The sequence below is a fragment of the Dendronephthya gigantea genome, unplaced genomic scaffold (assembly GCF_004324835.1).
Source record: "Dendronephthya gigantea isolate DGI-Jeju-01 unplaced genomic scaffold, DenGig_1.0 000089F, whole genome shotgun sequence".
NCBI classification, from domain to species: domain Eukaryota; kingdom Metazoa; phylum Cnidaria; class Anthozoa; order Malacalcyonacea; family Nephtheidae; genus Dendronephthya; species Dendronephthya gigantea.
Window position 1 is genome coordinate 393961 of NW_021163099.1, and position 25156 is coordinate 419116.

The 25156-nt window shown below is 35.8% G+C and overlaps 3 protein-coding genes across 3 annotated transcripts; all 3 read left to right on the forward strand.

The window, feature by feature from the left end:
• The first annotated feature begins 1654 nt into the window (after window positions 1-1654).
• LOC114533356 (collagen triple helix repeat-containing protein 1-like) lies at window positions 1655-5855 on the forward strand. Its single transcript, XM_028554867.1, has 3 exons — window positions 1655-1863; window positions 3793-4077; window positions 5430-5855. The coding sequence occupies exons 1-3, from the start codon at window positions 1774-1776 to the stop codon at window positions 5778-5780; spliced, it is 726 nt and encodes a 241-aa protein (XP_028410668.1). The 5' UTR covers window positions 1655-1773; the 3' UTR covers window positions 5781-5855.
• Window positions 5856-8886: 3031 nt separating this feature from the next.
• LOC114533345 (collagen triple helix repeat-containing protein 1-like) lies at window positions 8887-10670 on the forward strand. The gene is made up of 3 exons (XM_028554856.1): window positions 8887-9023; window positions 9338-9635; window positions 10228-10670. Exons 1-3 carry the CDS (start codon window positions 9007-9009, stop codon window positions 10576-10578), a joined length of 666 nt encoding a protein of 221 aa, XP_028410657.1. The 5' UTR covers window positions 8887-9006; the 3' UTR covers window positions 10579-10670.
• Window positions 10671-14581: 3911 nt separating this feature from the next.
• Window positions 14582-24449, forward strand: LOC114533308 (collagen triple helix repeat-containing protein 1-like). Its single transcript, XM_028554817.1, has 3 exons — window positions 14582-14683; window positions 22849-23133; window positions 24081-24449. The coding sequence occupies exons 1-3, from the start codon at window positions 14582-14584 to the stop codon at window positions 24429-24431; spliced, it is 738 nt and encodes a 245-aa protein (XP_028410618.1). The 3' UTR covers window positions 24432-24449.
• Window positions 24450-25156: the final 707 nt, after the last annotated feature.

Below are 25156 nucleotides of genomic sequence, written 5' to 3' on the forward strand. Positions count from 1 at the left end.
AATGCTTTCAAAAAAAACAATGCAAGATGCCCGATAATATTCGTGCTAAAAAAGCGAATTCATATGTGTTTAAGATATCAATAATTAATGTATTGTCTGTTTAGGTTTAGTACCGATAGTTCACTGTATCCACTGAGTATACGCATGGACAGTGGCGCATCTATGTACATTGGCATTAGAAGGCAACAATATAATTTGCTCTTAAAGAAGCTTTATAATTATTAGGCAGCTGGAATTGTTGAAGCACTCAGCGGTGTTGAATCGATTATACAAGTTCTTTTTTAACTTTTGACTTGTGCCTTTGTTTTAAAAATACATTTCCATCCTGTTGACGTCTTAATATAGTCACATAATCAAAAATTGATTTTTAAGGGAATTTTGAAAAGACGATTTTAAACTTTAGCTCTACAAATATACTTGAGTCGAAAATGAGCAGCAAATACAATTCGAAAAATAACGAGCTTTCTTAAATATTGAACGAGTCAACGGGAGCTATGTTTAAAGACGTTTGTTTTCTAACAAATAGTTTTATGTGCAATAATAGGCCTCTTGAGATAATATTATACGATATGCGGAGTTCTTAATGCCCTTATCCTTAAGTATAGGGATTGGAACAGAATAAAGAACGTTTGAATTTTACTTCATTAAATTGTTTGTTGCAGAATAATCACATGCCCACGACGATCAAATCACGCGCGATAGAGTCATTCAGTGATTTGGTCGCATTTTTGCCATGAAGATACTGCGGCTTGGTTTAAACATTGCAAAATCGTATATAATTCTTTGTTCTCCTAACGCGACCTCATGAATATTTCCAGGGAACCTTTATAATTGTGTGGATTTGATTTTATAATCGAAGTACAATAGTGTGCCAGCTGGGCTGCTATATACAATTCCCGATGTCTTGAAGTAAAAAGTAATATATTCGAAATAAAAATCATGATTTCAGAGATACTGAAATCAGTATTAATGAACAAGGCACAAACGGCTCCGAAAAACAAAAACCTTAGTCTTCTGTCTTTCCGTCGACAAAAACCTTACACTAGCTTGCGTCCTCGAAATATGGCCTTCAACAAGGTGCTCGGTTTTATTATTTGCATATAATTATATTTCAAGAAAACATAAAATCTGCTAAAAATAATAGAAGGTGTTGCACAGGGTTTATATTTTCACAGTTCTATGCTTGCATTCTCTCTCTATATTTCATGTTTCACATGCAGACTAACGCTCCCTTTTTGTTTACCACACAATTCACTACACTATCAAGCATATGGTTGTCATCGTTATAAATAATTATTTAACTCAGTTTCGATAACAGCTTTGAGAGGTAGGGCGATAAAAAGGTTTGTTCGTAAAAGTCGTTTAAAATTTCCGGGGACTGAAATCTTTTGTCCTTTTGGAGAAAGTTTGCTAGGAAGAAAAAAGTATGAACTATATACGTTCATTTTCTTATATATTAATATGGGTTCAAGACAACGTAAATTTTTAATTAGGCTAAATCCTTTTTTGGTTAGGAAAAATATATTCGAAAGAAGATTTATCCAACAGGTAGTAAATCATTAGTACAAAACCCTTTCACTTGAAGATACAGTCGAAATTCGAGTAGTCATCAGCCAATCATGCACTAATGCTCAATCGTCTTTGGAGATGCAAACACGTAAAAGAGAGGAATATTAAAGAAATCGTGCGTTATACACACTGGTTGAAGATTGCTGCACTGCACGGTTTTCTCTATATCAAAAAAATAACTTTAGTGGTATTCAACTCTGGAGGATGAATTGGGCAAAGTTTTCTGTCTTTGCTTGTTTCCTAGTCTCGAATACTCTGGCTGATGCTGGAGAGATGCCTGACAAAGAGCCTCATGTAAGAATGAGAGTTATAATTTCAACGCGTATTTGAGGTAGCAAGTAAGACTTGCATTGTTATATTGCAGCTTCTTCTGAAATTACGGATAAACATGCAACAATGAAGATTTAAATCCTGTATTTTTCATGCTAATGCCAATGTTGTTTTAAGCCAGTTTACTGGGCAATTTGTTTACTAGTACTTTTGCTTCTTTTAGCTTGATACAGTAAGGAAATTCTACCACTCACATATATTTAACTAGTTTGTAAGCGACAAATGCGCTAAAGTATATAAAAATATGAAGTATCATGGCACAGGTTCTTTTCCCTAAGAGCAGAGATGGATAGAGCACGGATTATGTTTTCAGGGCCTCACACTTTTTGTGTAATACTCTACGATCATGTAATTCATGTTTTACAGTGAAACCAACCCTTCCGTGACCGTATTATTCACTCCCCTATCAAACGTGTAAAAAATGCTTACACCATGATTATTTAACATCTGGATTGTAAATGCAAAATTCGCTTTGTCAAGGTGTGGCACAAGATCTCGTTAACAGGATATTTTATGCTTATTGCAATTTTTGGTTATTTCCGTTTGTACTTTTGCTTTTTTAGCTACATGCTGTGAAGAAATTCTTGCACCCATTTTATTTAACTAGGTTCTAATAAAGTGCACTGTTTATTCATTGTTCGAAACGTTGCGTTCTTTTTCACCGCCTGCCTAACAATGACGCAACGATCTATACTTGACACATGAATGTAAGTTCGATTTGAGAATTACGAAAAGGTGTACATAAAAATTTACCCGAAAATACACTAAAGCCACATGACGTTTCCTGTACAGGTATCGTATAGCTACTTATTAACCGGTGCTATAGCAAATGTTACTCTCATACTTATGGATGTGAAAAATGTTTTGCACATTACACGATACAACATCTTTAAACAAGAAAACAGTATATTATACAAAATTGACGAATTCCAATGATTGTTTTAACAAATTAATCCATTATTAATTATTATTAATTATTTCGCCTTCATATTCGATCGGAAAATTTTAAATTCGCTTTCGAGTCCCCATTCCAATAGGGATGAGATGAAAGGAATAACCATGGACTGGCTGCATGCAGATTAGTCCCTAGTCCTCCTTAGCGCGCCTTGGATTCTTGTGACGTCACCGGTTTAAACGCGCGGGAGAGGACTAGCACAAAATGTTTTTAATTCTTAATTCAAAATGGCGGCAAGAAAATCTTCTTATCTCAAAATATTTGCATCAAGGACAAAATCAGGGACAATTTTTGAAATCTCAACATTTTGTGCCAGGCCTCTTTTTTTGCCCACTTTTTTTTGTCTTCTGTATTTTACCAAACAATTTAGAAACGGATTTTTTAAACATTCGGAAACATCAGTCTTTTAGCTTCCAAATGGCATGTTTATCAGTCATTTAGCTTCGGAATGGCATGTTTTCACAACCAAATGAACAAAAAAATGAACAAACACGAGGCTGATACAAAGTGTTAGTAAGAATAGCATATTTTCACTTCTGTGACTTTGGACTGAAACCATTGAAAATTCTCCTTTCTTCAGCTCCCTTTGGGACGTAATTCATTGATGAATTTCTCTTCTGATCGTTGCAAAACAATTGCATGCAGTAGACATTTTTTCAGTTATTATGCACTGCGATAATTAGGCTATAATTATATAGCTAAGTGGTGAAAAATCGTTATTCTGATCAAATTTTTTTCCAGCCTCGTATTTTCTCATTTAATTCTTACTCCTTTTCGTATTGAAAATGTCATTGGATAGTGGACATTAAACGTTTAAACTTTCCGAATTTTGCTCATAGAAAGAGTATAGTTTATGAATAATAGCGTGCTGAAGTTAGATTACCTTTTTTTAACCCTGTACAGTCCCTGCATGTATAACAGTAATTTATGATTTTCAGGCTCCCGAGGAACGTAGAGGAAAACCACCACCCGGATGTTTACCTGGTCAGCCAGGATGTAATAAACCCGGATGTTCCGAAGGACAATGCTGTGGTACTCCAGGCGTTCCTGGTGTCCCAGGCGTACCTGGCCAGACCGGGAGAGACGGACGACCCGGTCGCCCTGGTGTGCCGGGCGCAATTGGAGCGCCTGGTAAGAAAGGTCATCCTGGTGAACCTGCCATATCAAACTGGAAACAATGTACTTGGAGAGCTGGTGATGGAAAAGACCACGGGCTTATTCGTGTAAGATTTCTATTCTTTCAATATCGGAATTTTTTAAAATTTTAATGCTTTATCATATCGAATAAGTTTTTATTGGTAAAATAAACCATTATTCTGATTGGTTGAGAATGATTTCCAGCGGTCTATTACTTATTCCGTATTGAGCGTGGTTTCAAAAACAACTTACATACGGTAGTAAAGAGATGTTAACTTGTAAATAGTGTTCGAAATGCTAAGAAAACGTTAGCTGATCGTACGAAATGTTTGCATTTGACAACTTTAAAATGCCTCAGGAGAAGAATTGCGATGCAAGTTACACGGAAAGTTGCATGGTGTAACACTGCCTTAAATAATTATAATGTTAGATGGACCTCACCTGTTTACGATCTACGACGCTGTTAGCTCGACGTCGCTAGTCAATAATTTTGCAAGAGATTAGCTTATGGAGAATTGATTATGCTGCCAGAACTTTGAAATAATTATAGAGACGTTTCGATTATGCTAAGAAGTAAGAACCTCCAATGTCAAGCTGATATTGCAATTTCATATAAGGTGTAAAACAGCTATAACGTTGCCGCTGCATTCATGTCATTGAGAGGCTGATGAAAATAGCTCATTTGAAGGTGTCGTAAGAATGACAACGCTGTCGTATAGGACCATGCACAAATTGTATGCACACCTGCTGTCTTGCGTGCATGTGGGGTTTCTTGGTTTTCCAAGCCAGCGTGAATCGTAAACTCTGCATTGTTATGCCGCGGATGAGCAGATTAACCGATGCGCAGAACAGAATTAACGTCCATTTTAAAGTTCAAAGATAAGAGTATAGTCTTAATACTCAGTTTAACATGTTTTAGATAGATAGATAGATAGATAAATAGACAGATAGTTTAATAATTCACACACATTGCAGTTACATAGGACAGAATTACGTGGTGATTAGAGGTGAGAGTAAGCGAAAAATTATGTTTATATTTACAGTATTTGAGCTAGTATAGCTACAAAAAATTACAGTATAGTATATAGTTTATAAAATTTAATTATTTATTTAGGCAACTACTAACAATAAAATAGTTTTTGAAAAATTGCATGGGAATATAAAAATGTTTCTCTGTACGCTACTCATATGTTAAGGGAGATTCCTATTTACACACTAACTCGTTCAATTTATGCTTGGATCGGCTAAAATCTGATTTAAAAGTTTCTTACATTTTTTTCTTACATTTTTAACACTCAATTAAAATTTATATTAATATTATCACTGTATATTGATATTGTCATTATGTTCAATTCTAGCAATGTACTTTCCAACTCAATTGTGAAAACAATTTGTTCCTAAGAAGTAAGAACTATATATTTAATCTATTACGTTTTAGGATTGTACGTTTGTTAAAAAACGAGACGACTCTTATCTTCGCGTTTTCTACGCTGGAAATCTTCGCATCTACAACTGTAATAATTGTTGCAAGCGGTGGTTTTTCAAATTTAATGGCGCTGAATGCAATGTTCCTATTGAAGGTGTTTATTATATGTGGAAAGGATTAAAAAGTCAAAATATTCATCGCCATCGTCATATTGAGGGTTATTGTGGTAGAATTCGCAAAGGTCATGTTCGTGTTGGATTTTGGGTTGGTAATTGCCGCAGTTACGCAAATGCTGACGCGTATTCCGGCTGGAATTCTGTCTCGCGTATTGTGATTGAAGAAGTACCACCTCCACAAAAGTAGACATAAGGACATACTCTCACACTAGTATTTCACATTAGTAACATATGACTTTATCTGTCTCTCAAAAACAGCAAATACAACGATTTTAGTAAATAAACTATAATAACTATGAATTTTGTAGCCTATTCAATGCAGTTGTGCAAGCTATTTCAGAATTTTACTGCAGCAATGCCTGAGAAAAAAATTATTCTAATTCTTCGAACAAAAGATGGTGAAGACAGTTAAGTCGAGAAAACATGAAGTTAAAAATCTTCTGCCGCTGCATGCAAGAATTTTTGCGATGATTTCATCAACTTGAACTGCCGCAAGTGAGTTGTGTTTGCATGGAAATCACGTAAGTATCAACAAGGGAGGGGGTGAGGTTTGAGGTAGATGTTTCCCAATATTCAATCACGTCAACCTCTTGCGAAAAAAAATTTCGGTCAACACTAATAGAGAGTTGCTGCAGTTGTGTTTGTATTAAGACACAGTATATCCTATAGAGCTATATAGGAACAAAGCATGCAGTCTTGGTAGTATTTATCTATGATTTAGAACCTTACTCCTCCGCGCGCGCATGTCTCTAAGGGAATCACAGCGTGCTTTTAAAAGCAATTTTAGTAAACTGTATTATGTATCAGTGATTCATAATACAGCTTATCTTCCTTTTCTACCCTCATGTGAATTTTTTGAGATTTTAGTCATGTAATAATTTTCTGTGATGTCCACACAAATGATGTCAAACATGTCATTTCACAATTCTATTCGAATGGCGTGCTTTGGTCGTCCCCACTATCAGTTCAGTCAAGTTTCGTTAGTGTTTCCAAACTATAGCATGTAGCTATCCAAATTAAAATTACCCACCAACCAATTTTTTATATGTTTTTAAATTGTTTTGGTCACGAATGTTAACGAGAAAATCGATTTTTAGTTCGGAAATCTGAAGCACCAATCTATATTGCTTGCAATCATTGTTGAGAAAATATCAACACCTTACAGCGCAAAAATTTGATAATCGCAACAGAAATAAGCAATCCGTATAAAAATTCAAAATCGGGAGAATGGACAAAATGTCACAATCGTGCAAATGACAGTTTACAAAGGGGACAATCAATAGCAAATCACATAAAAAACAATGAACATAAGTAGTGAAAGCCTAATACTTACTTAATACGTACTATTATAACGAAATAACGAACAAACCACTGATTTGCGTTTAAAAGTTTTCGACCTATCGCGAGACACTACCAGCCCTTTACTTGTGCTAAAATCGTCTTCACTCTACATTACGGTTCTGTCAAGGACGATATCTTATTTTTCAAGACATCACGCTTCACACACATGATGCCAATAACCGGTGTTATATATTATACATCATAGTAGTAAAAGCAATTTGATTGGCTAATAGTTGACAAATAAATCGCGCAATCACGCAAAATTCAGTTATCTGCAAGTGAGCCTGCGGTGGTTAATAAGCGGTGTTCATTTGAATGTATTTATGTATTAAGAGGAATTAAGAGGAGATATTTTTCTATGTCGCGTAATATTATAATATTATGCTCAAAACCTCAGTTATATCTTCATGCAACAGCGCTAAAATTTTCAGCAATAAAAATGTTTTGCAAACCTGAAAAGCATCCACAAAGTATGTTTACTGTATAATCTCAAAATCGTGTGAAAATGAAAAGATTTCTCGGATACGCTGAGAAGAAAATCACAATATTGAATCGAAGCTTCTTTTGTATTCATTTCAGTTATAATGGCGCATTTCAGTCATTATATTTTATAATAACTCCTTTGTTTGGTGTTTTGCATTCACCAAATACAGTTCAAAACTTAGTTCATAACATAATCTAAAGAATAACGGTAAAATAAATGGATTTTGAGTGGTACGCCAAAAAGACTTTAGGTTTTGAGCGTTTTCCCGCCAAAATACGCGACATAATAAAAAATCTCCTCGTAATAATTGATGTATTTTTGGATGTTGCTATTAAATAAGGTTTTTCATTCGTTAACACTATGTTTACTATTCTTCAAATGTATAATAAAAAAATTATTGAATTTGGTTTTTGTGATATGCAAGGTCTCGGTAAGCGTTATCAGCCTCGCCTTCGGCTCGGTTGATAACGCTTACCTCGACCTTGATAACTCTGCATATCACAAAAACCTCATCCAATAATTGTTTATTATTTGAATATATAAGTTTAAATGAAAGACTCGTTTGGTAGATGTTTATATTTTTAAGTGTTTATTAGGGATGCAAATACGAGCACTTATATAAACACAGACACGTCAGAACAGGGGAAGAATCCTCGAACATTTATACCGGTGTATTGTGAAAGCTATTTTTTAACGTAGATTATAGCTATATCGGCTAAAACGTCCGGGATGCTTCAATCAGAATAATTCATACAGACGTACAATATCTTAACCGAGGAGTTAATGGTGCAATGGAGTTCCGGACACTTTCTAGGTTCGAGTGTAAGGAGTGTTCATCAAGTAATAATATTCTATTGAATGCTCTCTCTTTGTTTCATCAGCCAATGATTATGATTTCCCCCAATGTATAAGAAGTGGAGGTAAATATCACGTGTGCTTGAACACGGAAGTGCGTTCGAGCACATTTTATGCCATGTCATAAATTTCCTTTCCAGTTTAAGAATAATAAACCATGTTCAAATAGTTTAGAAGGTCAACAACTGTATCCCAACCCTCACTCTCAAATTCTTTAGGTGGTCGTCTCAATTATACCTCGATCGGTACGATTTTTCACGGTATTTCTAATCGTATAATTAGCTATAAGCTCTTAATTTTAAATGTTTCATCTTATTAATGTTTCTCGGGCTTACTTAAGAAACTCTTTGATGAGGGTGTATAAAAAAACGGCAACCTTAATAATTCCAAGGAGCCTACGAACTTTTTTTTATTAAATAGAAGCGATGCACCATTCATGTATATATATTTCCCCTCGAACGTTTTCAGCTGTTGACAGGCAATATCAGGCAATAACAATTTCCTTTTTCTTAAGTACATTGTTTTTATTCGGTACATGCATCCCTTAGTTCTCGAGCAGAGATAAAGAGTTATTAATATTGATTAAGAAGAACATATAAGAGAAGCAGCTCACCGAACTCTCATTAGACACTCAGGATTTGCACGACATCCTGCAAAACGATGAAGTTCATATCGCTTGCTGTGTTCGCTTTTGCTTTGGTTTTGCACACCCTGGCTGATACAGGAGACAAGCATGACAACGAGCCTCAAGTAAGAATACTAACTATAAATGTGAACTATCTGTATCGTTGTTGCTATAATAGAGGCATTACATAATGTCAGTCAGCCTAATGTCAAGATGAAGTTCAGTCGCATCTTGACCAAAATAGAGCTGCGGCTAAAAGGGTAATAACTTGTTAACAACTCAAAGTCAGTTTGAGCTATGTAACGTGGGCACGACTACAAACTACCAAGGCTTCAATATATATATATATATATATATATATATATATATATATATATATATATATATATATATATATATATATATTTTTATCTTTTTTTATTTTTTTTTGTCTTTTTAGGAACCAGGAATACGAAAAAAAAAGAGGATCGCCAGGCGGTTGTTTACCAGGCCAACCAGGATGCCACACTCCTAGTTGCCCAAAGGGGCAATGCTGTGGTATTCCGGGTGTCCCTGGTGTTCCAGGCGTACCTGGACAGAGTGGCAGAGACGGCCAACCAGGCCGTGCTGGTGTGCCTGGGGCAATTGGAGCACCAGGTCAACAAGGTGAGAAAGGTGATCGTGGTGATTCCGCGACATCAAACTGGAAACAATGTACTTGGAAGGTTGCAGATGGAAAAGACAATGGACTAATTCGTGTAAGCTTTTATCCTCTTTTACTCTTTAGAATTACTTAAGAAAATTTTAAAAATTAGACTTTTAGTCATATTTGACGGATACCTCCGCGTAGCATTTAACAGAAAGATATGCATATTGTTGTTTCATAGAGTTCGGTTCTCAAAATCATATTTGTTAACTTCCATAGTTTATTGTTTTAATATTTGGGAAAAGTACAATCTGGAAGCCAGATCGATATTACTTTATAGATAACTACATACGGACATCTTATGACCTTATAGTTTATCCAAACTAATTTAGTTAAATCAACCGTTTTTAGGATAATTCAGATCGAGTCACCGATTTACTGCACAATTTGTTTCAGTGGTGACGAACATTAATTTTAAGAAATTATGATAACGATATTCCTATATATTCTGCACTTTTAAAAAGCACAACATGCCTCCTCTGCCCTTTGAAAGTTTACAAGAGCTGCTCAGTTACAATTCTACTTGGGATGGTTTGTATAATATTATCAATGGCGCAGCAAGCTTGACGAGTCCAACTCAATTGTGAAAACAATTTATTCCTAAGAAGTAGGAGCTATATCTATTTCGTCTATTATGTTTTTAGGATTGTACGTTTGTTAAAAAACGAGACGACTCTTATCTTCGTGTTTTCTACGCTGGAAATCTTCGCATCTACAACTGTGATGCTTGTTGCAAACGATGGTATTTCACTTTTAATGGCGCTGAATGCAATGTTCCTATTGAAGGTCTTTATTATATGTGGAAAGGAAAAAACACTCAAAACCTTCACCGCCATCGACATATTGAAGGTTATTGTGGCAATATTCGTCAAGGCAATATCCGTGTTGGATTCAATGTTGGTAACTGCCACGGTTATGGAAACGCTGACGCGTATTCCGGCTGGAATTCTTTCTCGCGTATTGTGATTGAAGAAGTACCACCTCCACAACGATAGATTTTATGCTACCCGCTTTTACCTTTTTTGCTTTATATAGAAATTCGTTTTAATTTATGAACAATTTTTCTTTGTGAATTTTTCTTTCTATAAAATTTAGAGAGTAATCACATATGAGTACAATAATTATACTAAGTTTAGTAAATATTCTTTTAGGTAAAAACGTGATGGAGTGATTGTTAACTCTTAATAAATGCACGCCAAACTTGTGGTGTCGCCCATATTTCTGACTACACGTTTCACAGGGCGGATATAAGGGTGATCAGAGCGATTCCAGGACTGAGGTAAATTTAAAAAAAAGCCATGCATCAAATGAAAGTTCACAGTCCAGTCTTAAAAATATTCCCCGAGCCGGCGCGAAGCGCCGTGCGAGGGTACTAATTCCGCTGGGAGATTTATTACACCCGGGTATTGTGACAGAACATAGCGGAATCCAAAGTTGCTCAAATTCTATGTCGTGGACCGTGGACCGTGGACCGTGGACGTTCAATGGTCATGGTACTTGTGCGCATGCGCGAAATGCGAACGAGTGTAGACTGGTAATCAACGAACGTTCTGATTGGCTAAGACAGAAAGTTTGTAATTCAATGAGAACGTCAGCAATTTAACTGTCATTCCGTAAACATTTTTGTAAAAGCGTTTCATAAACTTTGTGCAAAGAAAGTAAAACGAGAAGAAACAAGATATATGAAGCATGACAGATAGCAAAGATGAACGTGGATACAGTCAAAACAAAGCCGTGTAAGAGGAATAATTCATAATCTGCAAGCTTATAAATGTTTTCAAAGACAAAGGGTACGTGTTTACTTTGTTTATCTCGTACTTGTTTCGCGGTAAGAATGAGCCGTATTTGTATACTTTTCAGCTTTGTATGCCGTTCATTTGTTAAATTTTCAGCTTTTTCTGCAAATGCATAAACCTGTGAAGGGCTATTACACCTTTGCTTTAACTTCAAAAAGTGTTTTTGAAAGTGTAATTTGAATTTTGGTATCAAAAATACACACTATATTTATAAAGTATACTGAAACTTTTAGCCGCCGGCGTTGACTGCAATTACAGAATAAAATAACATTTGAAGTTTTTTCTTTGTCTGTGAAGATTTTGTACTGTTTACAATTTCAAAAACTTCAATTCAATTTTACGAATTTTAAATATTCTGGAATATATTCAAAAAAAAATTAGCAGGTCCTCGCAATACATTTTTGGTTTAACCAATGAATTAGCTTCGTTCTTTAGAAAGCATAGAAAAGCATTATCCAATTGGACGAAAGCTTCCGAGCATTCTGACATGTTTCAATTTGTATACTATTATATGTCGAAAATTTTAAAAAAAGGAAAATGCTGTTAATTTTAGTAAAATGCAAAATAGTATATATGTGATAAATTATAAAAATAGAATATACACTATTTAGATATATCCAGCTGATCAGGGTAGAAAAATCAACCAATCAGAAGCCAGATCTTCGACAAAACTGAATTATCATTTCCTTCATTGCATACGACTTCCACACTCAAAAATATCAATTAATTTTAATATAATGAAAACACCATCGTAATTATCGCTACTCTGGTTTTAGTAAATGAAAGTAATCACCACACAAAGATTAACTTTCACGAAACAACGTTTCGACACTCCGGTCTAGTGTCTTCATCAGGAGTGATCTGATGTTGAAACTCGGTTCCTTATATACTCTCAAAATGACGTCATCTATTAATCAGATGTAAATACTCTTTTGGCAAATAGCTTCCGTCATCCCTATTAAGGGCACAAAGACTCGCATTAATATGCCAGGCTTCCAAACAACGCCTTTGTCCATAACGATCATTAGTGGTAATGACTTTTGAATCGTTCCACCCAATGTTATGGTTAGTTTGACACACGTGTTCCGCCAAGGCTGATTTTGAACTGTCTAAGTTCGAAACGGCCTTTTGATGTTCTTTTAAACGTGTGCCGAACTGGCGTTTTGTTTGACCTAGATATTCTTTCTCGCAATCACCACATGGTATAGAGTATACATCATGAGTTTTCTGTTTAGTCGCTACGCGATCCTTGGGTTTCGCGAAAATATGTCCCAATGTCTGAAAGGGTTTTAAGGCAACTTTTATACCACAATTATTCAGGATCCTCCTGATTGGTTCTGCAATTTCTCTTACTTTAGCCTCTAGTCCGGTCAAACCTTTGTTTTGGAAACGATATGTTGACGATGTGGCCTCTGCGGTTAACAAAAATGAGATCGATAATTTGTTGAAACATTTGAATTCTATTGAGCCATCAATTCAATTCACTGTAGAGCGCGAGAGTGAGGGAAAGTTGGCTTTTTTGGATACTTATGTTCATAGAAATATCGAAGGGCAGTTAGAAACTGACGTTTACCGTAAACCTACACATACGGACAAATATCTATCCTTCTACTCACACCATCCAAAAAGTCATAAAAAGTCTGTTGCAAAAACTTTGTTTCAAAGAGCTGAATCGTTACCATCCAATCGCGTTGCTAGGGACAACGAGCGTGATTATGTCCTCAGTGTACTGAGAGAGAACAACTATCCTCGAAACTTTTTAAATGATTGTCTAAAATCCCCTGTCTCGACTAGATGCAATTCCTCAGAGGGTGATTCCTCAAAAACAGGTTTTGCTATAGTTCCATACATTCAGGGAATTGCAGAACCAATCAGGAGGATCCTGAATAATTGTGGTATAAAAGTTGCCTTAAAACCCTTTCAGACATTGGGACATATTTTCGCGAAACCCAAGGATCGCGTAGCGACTAAACAGAAAACTCATGCTGCATACTCTATAACATGTGGTGATTGCGAGAAAGAATATCTAGGTGAAACAAAAGGCCAGTTTGGCACACGTTTAAAAGAACATCAAAAGACCGTTTCGAACTTAGACAGTTCAAAATCAGCCTTGGCGGAACACGTGTGTCAAACTAACCATAACATTGGGTGGAACGATTCAAAAGTCATTACCACTAATGATCGTTATGGACAAAGGCGTTGTTTGGAAGCCTGGCATATTAGTGCGAGTCTTTGTGCCCTTGATAGGGATGACGCAAGCTATTTGCCAAAAGAGTATTTACATCTGATTAATAGATGACGTCATTTTGAGAGTATATAAGGAACCGAGTTTCAACATCAGATCACCCCTGATGAAGACACTAGACCGGAGTGTCGAAACGTTGGGTCGTGAAAGTTAATCTTTGTGTGGTGATTACTTTCATTTACTAAAACCAGAGTAGCGATAATTACGATGGATTATATACCTGGTTGCCGTGAACTCATAAACTTCAATAATGAAAACACGCTTATTTTTTCCCAACTGTGAATTAGAATTTAAATTTTTCGCCCTTTATAGTATTAGTTAGAAGAATAAGGACAAATAACACCAGGCGTATGATAACTCAGTTAGTCGAGACGCCTCATGACGTAATGATATCAGATCACATAGTTAGTCGAGACGCCTCATGACGTAATGATATCAGATCACATATATTTAACAGTTTATTCTGCGAACTCGAGTCGCATATGAGCTGATAGCCGACGAGGCGCGTAGCGCCGAGTTGGCTATCGGCCATATACGACGAGAGTGAGAAAAATAACTGTTTTATTATATACACAAACTTTGTCGCCCTTTCGGTGCATTTTGGTGTGCTATTATCAACTAAAGCTTGGATTTCTATTTCACTCAACTCCCGAAATCTTTCGGCCATTTTGTTTACTTTCTCTACTAGACAGATATGAGCTAATATCTGTCTAGTAGCCAACCAATGAAATTGCAGCATACCTCATATCTGGCGCTTGTGTATATAATAACTATATTTATTATATGGCACGCGGTCTCGTGACTAAAATGGCGTGCGCTGATTGGTTCTTTGCCCGTCTGGAATCCCCCAGTATCAGACCGTTGCCGTAATAACGGTCTAACTCTCATATTTTTGAACAAAAACAAGCTTATAACCTGAAAAACCTGAAGCAATTGCTTATTCGTATAGAAGCTGCTATGTCTGCAGAGAAAATGCAAGTACCCCAGATTGATGGTGTATTTCTAATGCTTTTGGCGTACTTTGAAGAACCTCAAGAGCTTATGATTAAGTCATTTGATGTAAGTACTGCAGTAAACTGACCATTTCAAAAATTATTGATCTTTTGAAATATCTGATATTGGGATATCTGATAGTGATGGTTTAGTGGTTATTATAGATAAGAACAATACACTATCATTTGAGTAACAATTATCCCAAAATATCAGATACTCCAATAGATACATAAATTTTGAAAAGGGCAATTTGGAAGGGGGAATTGTCAATTGTTATGTTCGTCTCTTGCGGGCTTCAATTTGTCAATGATGGCAAATAGGCTGAAATAGCTTTTAATTAGTATTTGCACATGATATAAACCGGAAAAATCGTAGTTCCTGTTGAAAAACAAGCTTATTTCGTTTGTTTTTAATAAAAGCTTGTTTAATAGTCAGTGGCGTGCATGTGAACTCCATGCACTGCGAATAGACATAAAGTCATAATATACTCTTTTAATAGCAATCATTTAATTTGTTTTGTTTTAACTCTTTCGAATCAAAATATGTAATATTTTCCCTAATAAATAAATACTAGCCACGTTTCGAGTATCATTATAAAATTCTCAGTGCTAATGGCTGTTCAAACCGTGTCCGTGAGTAACACGTGATACAGAAATGTGATTGTGGTTTTTGTTGACCTTTGATCTTTACTGTGAAGTTTTGTCTTCACTGGCAAAAAGTTGCAAAGCCGGAAGAAAGGTTGAAAAGCCGGAGAAGGTGCGAAAGAACTGCATTTACGTGCCTAAAAAGGCTAAAATATTTGTTTTAAAAGTTTTACACCGTTGGGTACTTATCAGAGAATCTTCTATACTAATTTCCTGGCCGAGCTGAGGCTTTTACGTTTCCTACCGTTGGATAATCAGCGTGATAAGTCGCGTCTCAACATCGGACAGTCGAGTGTCGTTTTGAAGTGACCACTTTCCTCGAGGCTGTGTTTGTCCTAGTTTGTGTTTATGTGAATTAGTAAGTACTACTTATGTCTTTCCGCTTCAATGCTCGTTGTGTTATATATTTCCGTATTGTTAATTAGTATGTACCGTTGCAAGGCGCCTACGTGTTTTCATCGAAGTCGTTCGCTGGGAGCTTATGCCAACCATTACAGGCTTCATTCCAACGAGGCCAATGTAACGTTCCCTTGCGCTGTTAAAAATTGTGCTCGAAGGTTTCGAACATATAGTGCATTCAAATCGCATGTTACAAGAGATCATGAAAATGCAAGGCGAGAGGGATCTAATACTGTTAGCTCTGCGCCGATACAATGCCAATGTAGTTTTTGCTCCAAGTTTCTACAAAGCATAAAAGATTTAATTGCTCATCAAAAAGATCACATTACCCAAGGTGTCGAGGTAACTTGCCCTTTTAACGGCTGTAACTCAAAATTCAAAATAAAATCATCATTTACTTCTCATCTAAGTAGGCGTCATAAAAATCCTGCCAACAGAGAGGTGTCTTCTGAGTTACTTGTACATGTAAATAGCCAAGCAACTAATAACACTTCAAATTTAAGCCAGTTTGATGGTTTTGATTCAGGAGAGACATCCAACAATGACAATCTTGAAAATGATGATACCCAAGAGGATATTAGTGAGTTATTTGTTAAAAATTTGGCATTGTTTTACCTGAAACTAAATGCCAAATATCATGTGCCTGCTAGCACTATCCAAAAGATCATCCAGGAAATGCAGGCAATGCATAACATGTCTCAAACTCACTTAAAACATCATATAAAAACTAAATTGGGAGAAATGTCTGTTGGAAGTGCAGTAATTGACCAAATTGTAAATGAATTTTTGCCAAATGATATATTCAATCTGGCCCATGGGAATAAAGGAGCACTAAGCACTGAGTATAGGAGAAAACAGTTTTTTAGTAATGTAAACACAAACTGGCAGCTTGGACGCCAGAGCAATTACTGTAAAATTACAGAAACAATTACAAAAAACAAGCTTGCACTTTTATTTTTGACACGAAAAATATTGACGTAGAATGGACGAAGAAGAGCATTATTCGGTACATGTGAATATTATATTTTATTCATCTTTGATTTTTACTCCGGCGTCAGCGACGGAGTTGAAAATTCGCCTCGGTTTTGTTTTTTTTTTTTTTTTTTTTTTTTTATTTTTCGTCGTCGCAAGTCTGAAATGGCGCGAAACATTCTAGTATTTAAAATGTGTATGTAATCCTATTTATCTATGTCCCAGTCTTATCTCCCAAGAGTTGTGCAGTGTACAGCTTTGGCTAATTTTCCGATGCGCGATTCGATTTCGCTCGCATGATAGGCAATTGCTCCAGGAGGAACGAATAAACCGTTGTTTTCATGCTGTTCGATTAAGTTTAGATTGAATTGGGGTCAGAATATATTAATACATGTTAATTCTGGTCCTATTTTAATAATATTACTGCTATTTCGCCGCTTAACAAGATGATGTGGTCGTGTATGGCCGCGTTGACACGTCGTAGTTTGCACAGGATTGAAGATTTAATATAACTATATAAGCGCGAATTCCAAAGGCAAAGTGTAAGACAAAGCGAATGTATCATGCGGTTTATTTACATTTTTGAACAATTGAACTTCTATACTTTTTAAAGTGCGATGTGCTTCTGAATTTCGCGATCGAACATTTATAGGTTCGCAAGGTATCTAAATGCGAATATGAACTGTATTGTTTATGTTCAGAAGCTCTATATTAAAGACTGGCACGTGCGCCGGAGTTAACGCCAGAACAGGCGTCTTGTTGTTTATAATATTACTGTATCATTCTTATTTAACGAGTAAAAAACAAAGTTTTGAAAGCCACTTCAGTGCTTGCTTGGCGACTGGCTGGCGAAAGAGCGTCAGGAATGCTGCAGCGCATTATATAAATAAACAAGACGCCTGCTCAAGGCGTTCACTCCGCCTGCATGCCAACTGATGTACCTAATTCATCCGTGGACCGTGTAACCCAGGGCTTCTCGGTCAAAATGTTTTGGGTTACCTGTAGAAATGCCAACTTCTGTCGCCCAAAACGACGAAAAGGAAAAAAGACCATGGCATTTTAAGACTCCGCTGCGCATACGCTGGCGGAGTAATAAACTAAATACTGTATTCCATATAATAAATCCCTTATTAACCGAATACGTTCGGTCCGTAGTAGAAAAATATCAGACATCGCTCTTTTATGTACATACTGTCAAGACCTCGGTCTGATATTTTTCTAGTGCGGACCTCAAATTCGGTTAATAAGTGGTATATATCTATATACATATATAGACATGTATGATGCCATGCCTATATAACGTCATTAATTTGAGTAAACATATACATCGCTTACCGGAGAATTACATGTAATGACAATGCATTTACATGCTAAACAACGCGTCGCGAAAATAGCAATAGAAAAGCGGCGACACTTAAATTGTAATAATAGAAGTGTGTATAAATATATATATATATATATATATATTATATATATATATAATATACATATATATATATATATATTATATATATATATATATAATATATATATATATATATATATATACTGTATATATATATATACATATATATATATATATTATATATATATAATATATATATTATATATATTATATATATATATATATATATATATATATATATATATATATATATATATTAATCTATATAGACCAAATTTCTCACGATGTTAGGGTGCAAACAAATAAAGAGTTTTATTTTCCTATTATTCTTTCAAATAACGCTGGTGAAACAGCTTTGTTTTACATCCACTTCAGCAGCTTCCTGTTCCTGGTTGATGTATAGTTGCAAAATGCTTTCAAAAAAACAATGCAAGATGTTCGCTAATGTTCGTGCCAAAAAAGCGAATTCATATATGTTTAAGATATCAATTAATGTGTTGTTTAGGTTTAGTACAGTTCACTGTATCACTAAGTACGCGTCGACAGGGGCGCATCTGGCAAAAGGCAACAATATAATTTGATCTTAAAGAAGCTTTACATTTATGCAGCTGAAATTGTTGAAGCACTCGGCGTTGAAAAGCCGCTATAGCTAATTTCCGATCAATTATATAAGTTCTGTCTTAACTTTCGACTTGCACCTTTGTTTTAAAAATACATGTTTCCATCCTGTTGACGTCACGTATTAGTCTAAAGATGGAATCAGGGAATTTTGACAAAGCGATTTTAAACTGTAGCTCTAAAAATATACTCGAGTCGAAAATGAACACCAATATACATGCAATTCCGAAAATAACGAGCTTTCCTAAATATTGAATTGGTCAACGGGAGCTCTGTTTAAAGACGTTTGTTTTCTAAAAAATAGTTTTATGTGCAATAATACGCCTCTTGAGATAATATTATGCGATATGCGGGGTTCTTAATGCCCTTATCCTTAAGTATAGGGATTGGAACGGGATAAAGAACGTTTAAATTTTTCTTCACTAAATTGTTTGTCGCAGAATAATCACATGCCAACGACGATCAAGTCACGCGCGATAAAGTCATTTGATTTGGTCGCATTTTTGCCATGAAGATACTGCGGCTTGGTTTAAACATTGCAAAATCGTATACAATTCTCTGTTCTCTTAACGCAACTGTATCAATAATTATTTCCAGGCAACCTTCATAATTATGTGGATTTGATTTTATAATCGAAGTACAATAGTGTGCCGGCTGGGCTGCTATATACATTCCCGATGTCTTGAAGTAAAAAGTAATATATTTGAAATAAAAATTATTATTTTAGAAATACTGAAATCAGTGCATGTTAATGAAAGGAACAAACGGCTCTGGAAAAAAACACCTTAGTCATTCCGTCGATGATAAACGCTAGCATGTGTCCTCGAAATATGGCCTTTAACAAAGAGTTTTATAATATAACATTTATAGTACGCGCGTGCTGATTGGTCGAGAAGCGTGTTTCTATAACTGTATAGAAACACGGGAATTTTCCCGCCGAACTTGACAAGCGAAGCGATGTAATGAGAATTTGTAATTGAATCGAATCATAATATTTGTACAAAATCTTTTTATTGAGTTATATTATAAAAGAAATAGAAAACATTTTTTCCTGTGTTTCTATACAGTTATAGAAACACTTGTGGGAGTTTGGGAGAACTCGAAATAACGTGGAAAAACTCGCCCTACGGGCTCGTTTTCCCACTGATTATTTCTCGTTCTCCCAAACTCCCACGCGTGTTTCTATAACTGTATAGAAACACGGAAAATGTTTTCTATTTCTTAATTATTATTTGCATATTATAATTACATTTGAAATAATATCTGTTAATAGAAGTTGTGGCACAGGGTTTATATTTTCACAGTTCTATGCTTGCATTCTCTGTCTCTATATGTCATGTTTCACAAGTTAACGCTCCCTTTTTGTTTACCACACAATTCACTACACTATCAAGCTTATGGTTGTCATCGTTATAAATAATTATTTCACTCAGTTTCGAAAACAGCTTTGAGATGTAGGGCGATAAAAAGGTTTGTTCGTAAAAGTCGTTTAAAATTTCCGGGGACTGAAATCTTTTGTCCTTTTGGAAAAAGTTTGCTAGGAAGAAAAAAGTATGAACTATATACGTTCATTTCCTTATATATTAATATGGGTTCAAGACAAGGTAAATTTTTAATTAGCCTAAATCCTTGTTTTGTCAAGAAAATGAGGAAATAATGTAAAAGGCAATTAAGGCTGGTTTTCATATGTCATACTTCCTCGTTAGTCACATGCCTTTATTCGTTATAATTGGCTGCTGTGCGAAACCCGACATATATACAATTGTGAAAACCGCTGATTAAAACAAATGACGACATGTGAATTACGACGAATGGTGTCATATATTAAAACCAACATTTACGGTAAATGTATTCAAAGGAGGATTTATCCAACAAGCAGTAAATCATGAGTACGAAACACTTTCACTTGAAGATACCCTCAAGGTTCGAGTGGTCATGAGCCAATCATGCACCAATGCTCATTCATCTTAGAAATTCCAAAACGTAAAAGAGAGGAATATTAAAGAAATCGTTGCGTTATACACACTGGTTGAAAATTGCTGCACTGCATGCACCGTATTCTCAAATAAGAAAATAATTTTAGTGGTATTCAACTGTCGAGGATGAATTGGGCAAAGTTTTCTGTCTTTGCTTGTTTCCTAGTCTCGAATACTCTGGCTGATGCTGGAGAGATGCCTGACAAAGAGCCTCATGTAAGGATGACTGTTAATTTCAACGGGTATTTGAGGTAGCAAGTAAGGCTTGCATTGTTGTATTGCAGTTTCTTCTGAAATGGCGGATAAACATGCAACAATGAGTATTTTAAATCTTGTAATTTTCATGCTAAATAAAGAGAGGGCAATGTATTTTTAAAACATTTGACTGAGCAATTTATTTACTAGTACTTTTGCTTCTTTTAGCTTGATACAGTAAGGAAATTCTACCACCCACATTTATTTAACTAGTTTGTAAATGACAAAATGCACTAAAGTATATAATTATAAGGTATCATGCACATGTTCTTTCGCCCAAGAGCAGAGATGGATGGAGCACGGGTGATGGGTTATATTTTCAGGTGCTCACACTCTTTGTATAATACTCTGCGATCATGTAATTCATGTTTACAGTGATACCAACCCTTCCGTGACTATACTCTTCACTCCCCTATCAAATGTGAAAAGAAATGCTTGCACCATGATTATTTAACATCTGGATTGTAAGTGCAAAATTCGCTTTGTGAAAGTGTGGCACAGGATCTCGTTAACAGGATATTTTATGCTAATAGCAATTTTTGTTTATTTCCATTTGTACTTCTGCTTCTTTTATAGCTACATGCTGTCAAGAAATTCCTGCACCCATTTTACTTACCTAGGTTCTAATAAAATGCACTGTTTATTCATTGTTCGAAAGGTTGCGTTTACCACCGCCTGCCTAACAATAACGTAACGATCTATACTTAACACATGAATGTAACTTCGGTTTAAGAATTACGAAAAGGTGTACATAAAAAATTAGCCGAAAATACACTAAAGCCACATGACGTTTCCTGTACAGGTATCGTATAGGTACTTTTTAACCGATGCTAATGATACTCTCATATTTATGGATGTCAAAAATGTTTTGCACATTACACAATACAACATCTTTAAACAGGAAAACAGTATAATTATTATACTAAATTGACCAACCATGAATTCCAATGATTGTTTTAGAATAATTTTTGTCGGAAAACTTTTAAATTCTCTTTCGAGTCCCCATTCCAATGGGAATGAGATGAAAGAAATAACCATGGACTGGCTGCATGCAGACTAGTCCCTAGTCCTCCTTAGCGCGCCTTCGGTTCTTGTGTCATCAGAGAGGACTAGCACAAAATGTTTTTAATTCTTTATTCAAAATGGCGGCAGAAAATTTTCTCAAGCAATACTGATCTCAAAATATTTGCGTCAGGGACAAAATCAGGGACAATTTTTGAAATCTCAACATTTTGTGCCAGGCCTCTCAGCGTGGGTTGTCCCTGCATAATTAACAGCGCCCGCTTACATGGGCTGGGACTGGGTTGGGCTGCTTGGTAGATTAATTGTGGGAGTTGGACATCGTCCTGGTCTCTAAATTTGTTTTTCTGTTTTATTCTGCTCACTTTTTTTGTGATTTTTACAAAAAATTACAGAGTCTGTATTTTACCGAACAATTTAGAAACGTATTTTTTAAACATTGGGATACACCAGTCTTTTAGCTTCCGAATGGCATGTTTTCACAACTAAATGGACAAAAAAACGAACAAACACAAGTCTGATACAAAGTGTTAGTAAGAAACGCATATTTCCACTTCTGTGAATTTGGACTGAAACCATCGAAAACTCTCCTTTCTTCAGCTCCCTTTGGGACGTAATTCATTGATGAATTTCTCTTCTGAACATTGCAAAACAATTGCATGCAGTAGACAATTTTCCTGTTACTATGCACTGCGATAGTTAGGCTATATATAGCTAAGTGGTGAAAAATAGTTATTCTGACCAACATTTTTTTTCCAGCCTCGTATTTTCTTATTTAATTTTTACTCTATTTCGTATTGAAAATGTCATTCGATAGTTAAATGTTTGAACTTTCCAAATTTCGCTCATAGAAAGAGTATAGTTCATGAATAATAGCGTGCTGAAGTTAGATTTTAACCCTGTACAGTCCTTGCATGTATAACAATAATTTATGATTTTCAGGCCCCCGAGGAACGTAGAGGAAAAGGACCACCCGGATGTTTACCTGGTCAGCCAGGATGTAATAAACCGGGATGTTCCGAAGGACAATGCTGTGGTACTCCAGGCGTTCCTGGTGTCCCAGGTGTACCCGGCCAGACCGGGAGAGACGGACGAAACGGTCGCCCTGGTGTGCCTGGCGCAATTGGAGCGCCTGGTAAGAAAGGAAATCCTGGTGAACCCGCCATATCAAACTGGAAACAATGTACTTGGAGAGTTGGTGATGGAAAAGACAACGGGCTTATTCGTGTAAGATTTCTATTCTTTCAATATCAGATTTTTTTCAATACTTTATATCATATCGTTTTTAATTTTATTGGTAAAATAGAGAACTGTGATTGGCTGAGAACGATTACCAGCGGCCATTACTTATTCCGTAATCAGTAAGGCTTCAAAAACAACTCACATAGTATGAAACACCTTACATAGTACAATCTTACACAATCTTGGCGCTGTTACGCTATGCAATTTTCCTTGTATCTTGCAATGCAATTATAAGTTTGAGCGATGTTAACTTGTGAAAAGTGTTCGAATAGCTACGAAATCGTTAGCAGATCCTAAGAAATGCTCGTATTTGACAACTTTAGATGTCAAATAATTATATTGGAAGTTGCAGGGGCGCCGGAATATCGATAATAACGGGGGCAGATATTCACATATTCATGTTCGCAGATCCTAAAAACAATCGATTTGAAAAGAAATTAATAATGCAGATTACGAATATATGAATATCTGCCCCAGCGCTGTTTTAAATCTGATGTGAGAGGGACCTCATGAGGGAGTTTACGATCTACGACAGGGTTAGCTCGACGTCACTAGTCAAAAATTTTGCTAGAGATAAGCTCACGGAGAAGTGATTATGCTGCCAGAACTTTGAAATAATATAGAAACGTTTCGATTGTGCTAAGAAGTAAGAACCTCCGATGTCTCGCTGACATTGCAGTTCTATATACCTACTTTCTTGCGTGTGGAGTTTCTTGGTTTTCCAAGCCATCGTGAATCGTAAACTCCGCATTATTATGAGCAGATTGACCTACACACAGAATAAACTTAACCTCTACTTAAAAGTTTAAAGATAAGAGTATATAATAGTTTTAATACTCAGTTCAGCATATTTTTTACACTCAATTTATATTAATATTATCACTGTAACAATGTTGAATTTGATCACCATGTTTATTATATTTCATTTCTAGCAATGTACATTTGTAAAAAAACGAGACGACTCTTATCTTCGTGTTTTTTACGCTGGAAATCTTCGCATCTACAACTGTAATAGTTGTTGCAAGCGGTGGTTTTTCAAATTTAATGGCGCTGAATGCAATGTTCCTATTGAAGGTGTTTATTATATGTGGAAAGGATTAAACACTCAAGATCTTCACCGCCATCGTCATATTGAGGGTTATTGTGGAAAAATTCACAAAGGCCATGTTCGTGTTGCATTTTGGGTTGGCAATTGCCGCGGTTACGCAAATGCTGACGCGTATTCCGGCTGGAATTCTGTCTCGCGTATTGTGATTGAAGAAGTACCACCTCCACAAAAGTAGACATAAGGATATACTCCCACACTAGTATTTCACATTAGTAACATATGACTTTATCTGTTTCTCAAAAACAGCAAATACAACGATTTTAGTAAATAAACTATAATAACTATGAATTTTGTGGCCTATTCAATGCAGTTGTGCAAGCTATTTCAGAATTTTACTGCAGCAATGCCTGAGAAAAAAATTATTCTAATTCTTCGAACAAAAGATGGTGAAGACAGATAAGTCGAGAAAACATGAAGTTAAAAATCTCCTGCCGCTGCATGCAAGAATTTTTGCGATGATTTCATCAACTTGAACTGGCGCGAACTTGTGTTTGCATGGAAATCACGTATCAAAAAGGCAGGGGGTAAGGTTTGAGGTAGATGTTTCCCAATATTCCATCACGTGAACCTCTTACGTAAAAAGATTTCGGTCAACACTAATAGAGAGTTGCTGCAGTTGTGTTTGTATTAAGACACAGTATATCCTATAGAGCTATATAGGAACAAAGTATGCAGTCTCGGTATAGTATTTATCTATGATTTAGAACCTTACTCCTCTGCGCGCGCATGTTTCTAAGGGAATCACAGCGTGCTTTTAAAAGCAATTTTAGTAATGTGTATTATGTATATGAGTGACTCATAATACAGCTTATTTTGTGTTCTACCCTCATATGAATTTTTTGATATTTCAGTCATGATAAAATTTTCGTGTCCACACAAATAATGTGAAACATGTCATGT

Bases quoted from the DNA above. Each gene is read 5' to 3' on its own strand.
- LOC114533308 (XM_028554817.1), top strand. From the start codon at position 14,582: ATGTCTGCAGAGAAAATGCAAGTACCCCAGATTGATGGTGTATTTCTA. The intron at 14,684-22,848 runs GTAAGTACTGCA...TATGATTTTCAG, and splicing joins TTATGATTAAGTCATTTGAT to GCCCCCGAGGAACGTAGAGG. The intron at 23,134-24,080 runs GTAAGATTTCTA...TTTCATTTCTAG, and splicing joins AAGACAACGGGCTTATTCGT to CAATGTACATTTGTAAAAAA.
- LOC114533345 (XM_028554856.1), top strand. The intron at 9,636-10,227 runs GTAAGCTTTTAT...TTATGTTTTTAG, and splicing joins AAGACAATGGACTAATTCGT to GATTGTACGTTTGTTAAAAA.
- LOC114533356 (XM_028554867.1), top strand. From the start codon at position 1,774: ATGAATTGGGCAAAGTTTTCTGTCTTTGCTTGTTTCCTAGTCTCGAAT. The intron at 1,864-3,792 runs GTAAGAATGAGA...TATGATTTTCAG, and splicing joins TGCCTGACAAAGAGCCTCAT to GCTCCCGAGGAACGTAGAGG. The intron at 4,078-5,429 runs GTAAGATTTCTA...ATTACGTTTTAG, and splicing joins AAGACCACGGGCTTATTCGT to GATTGTACGTTTGTTAAAAA.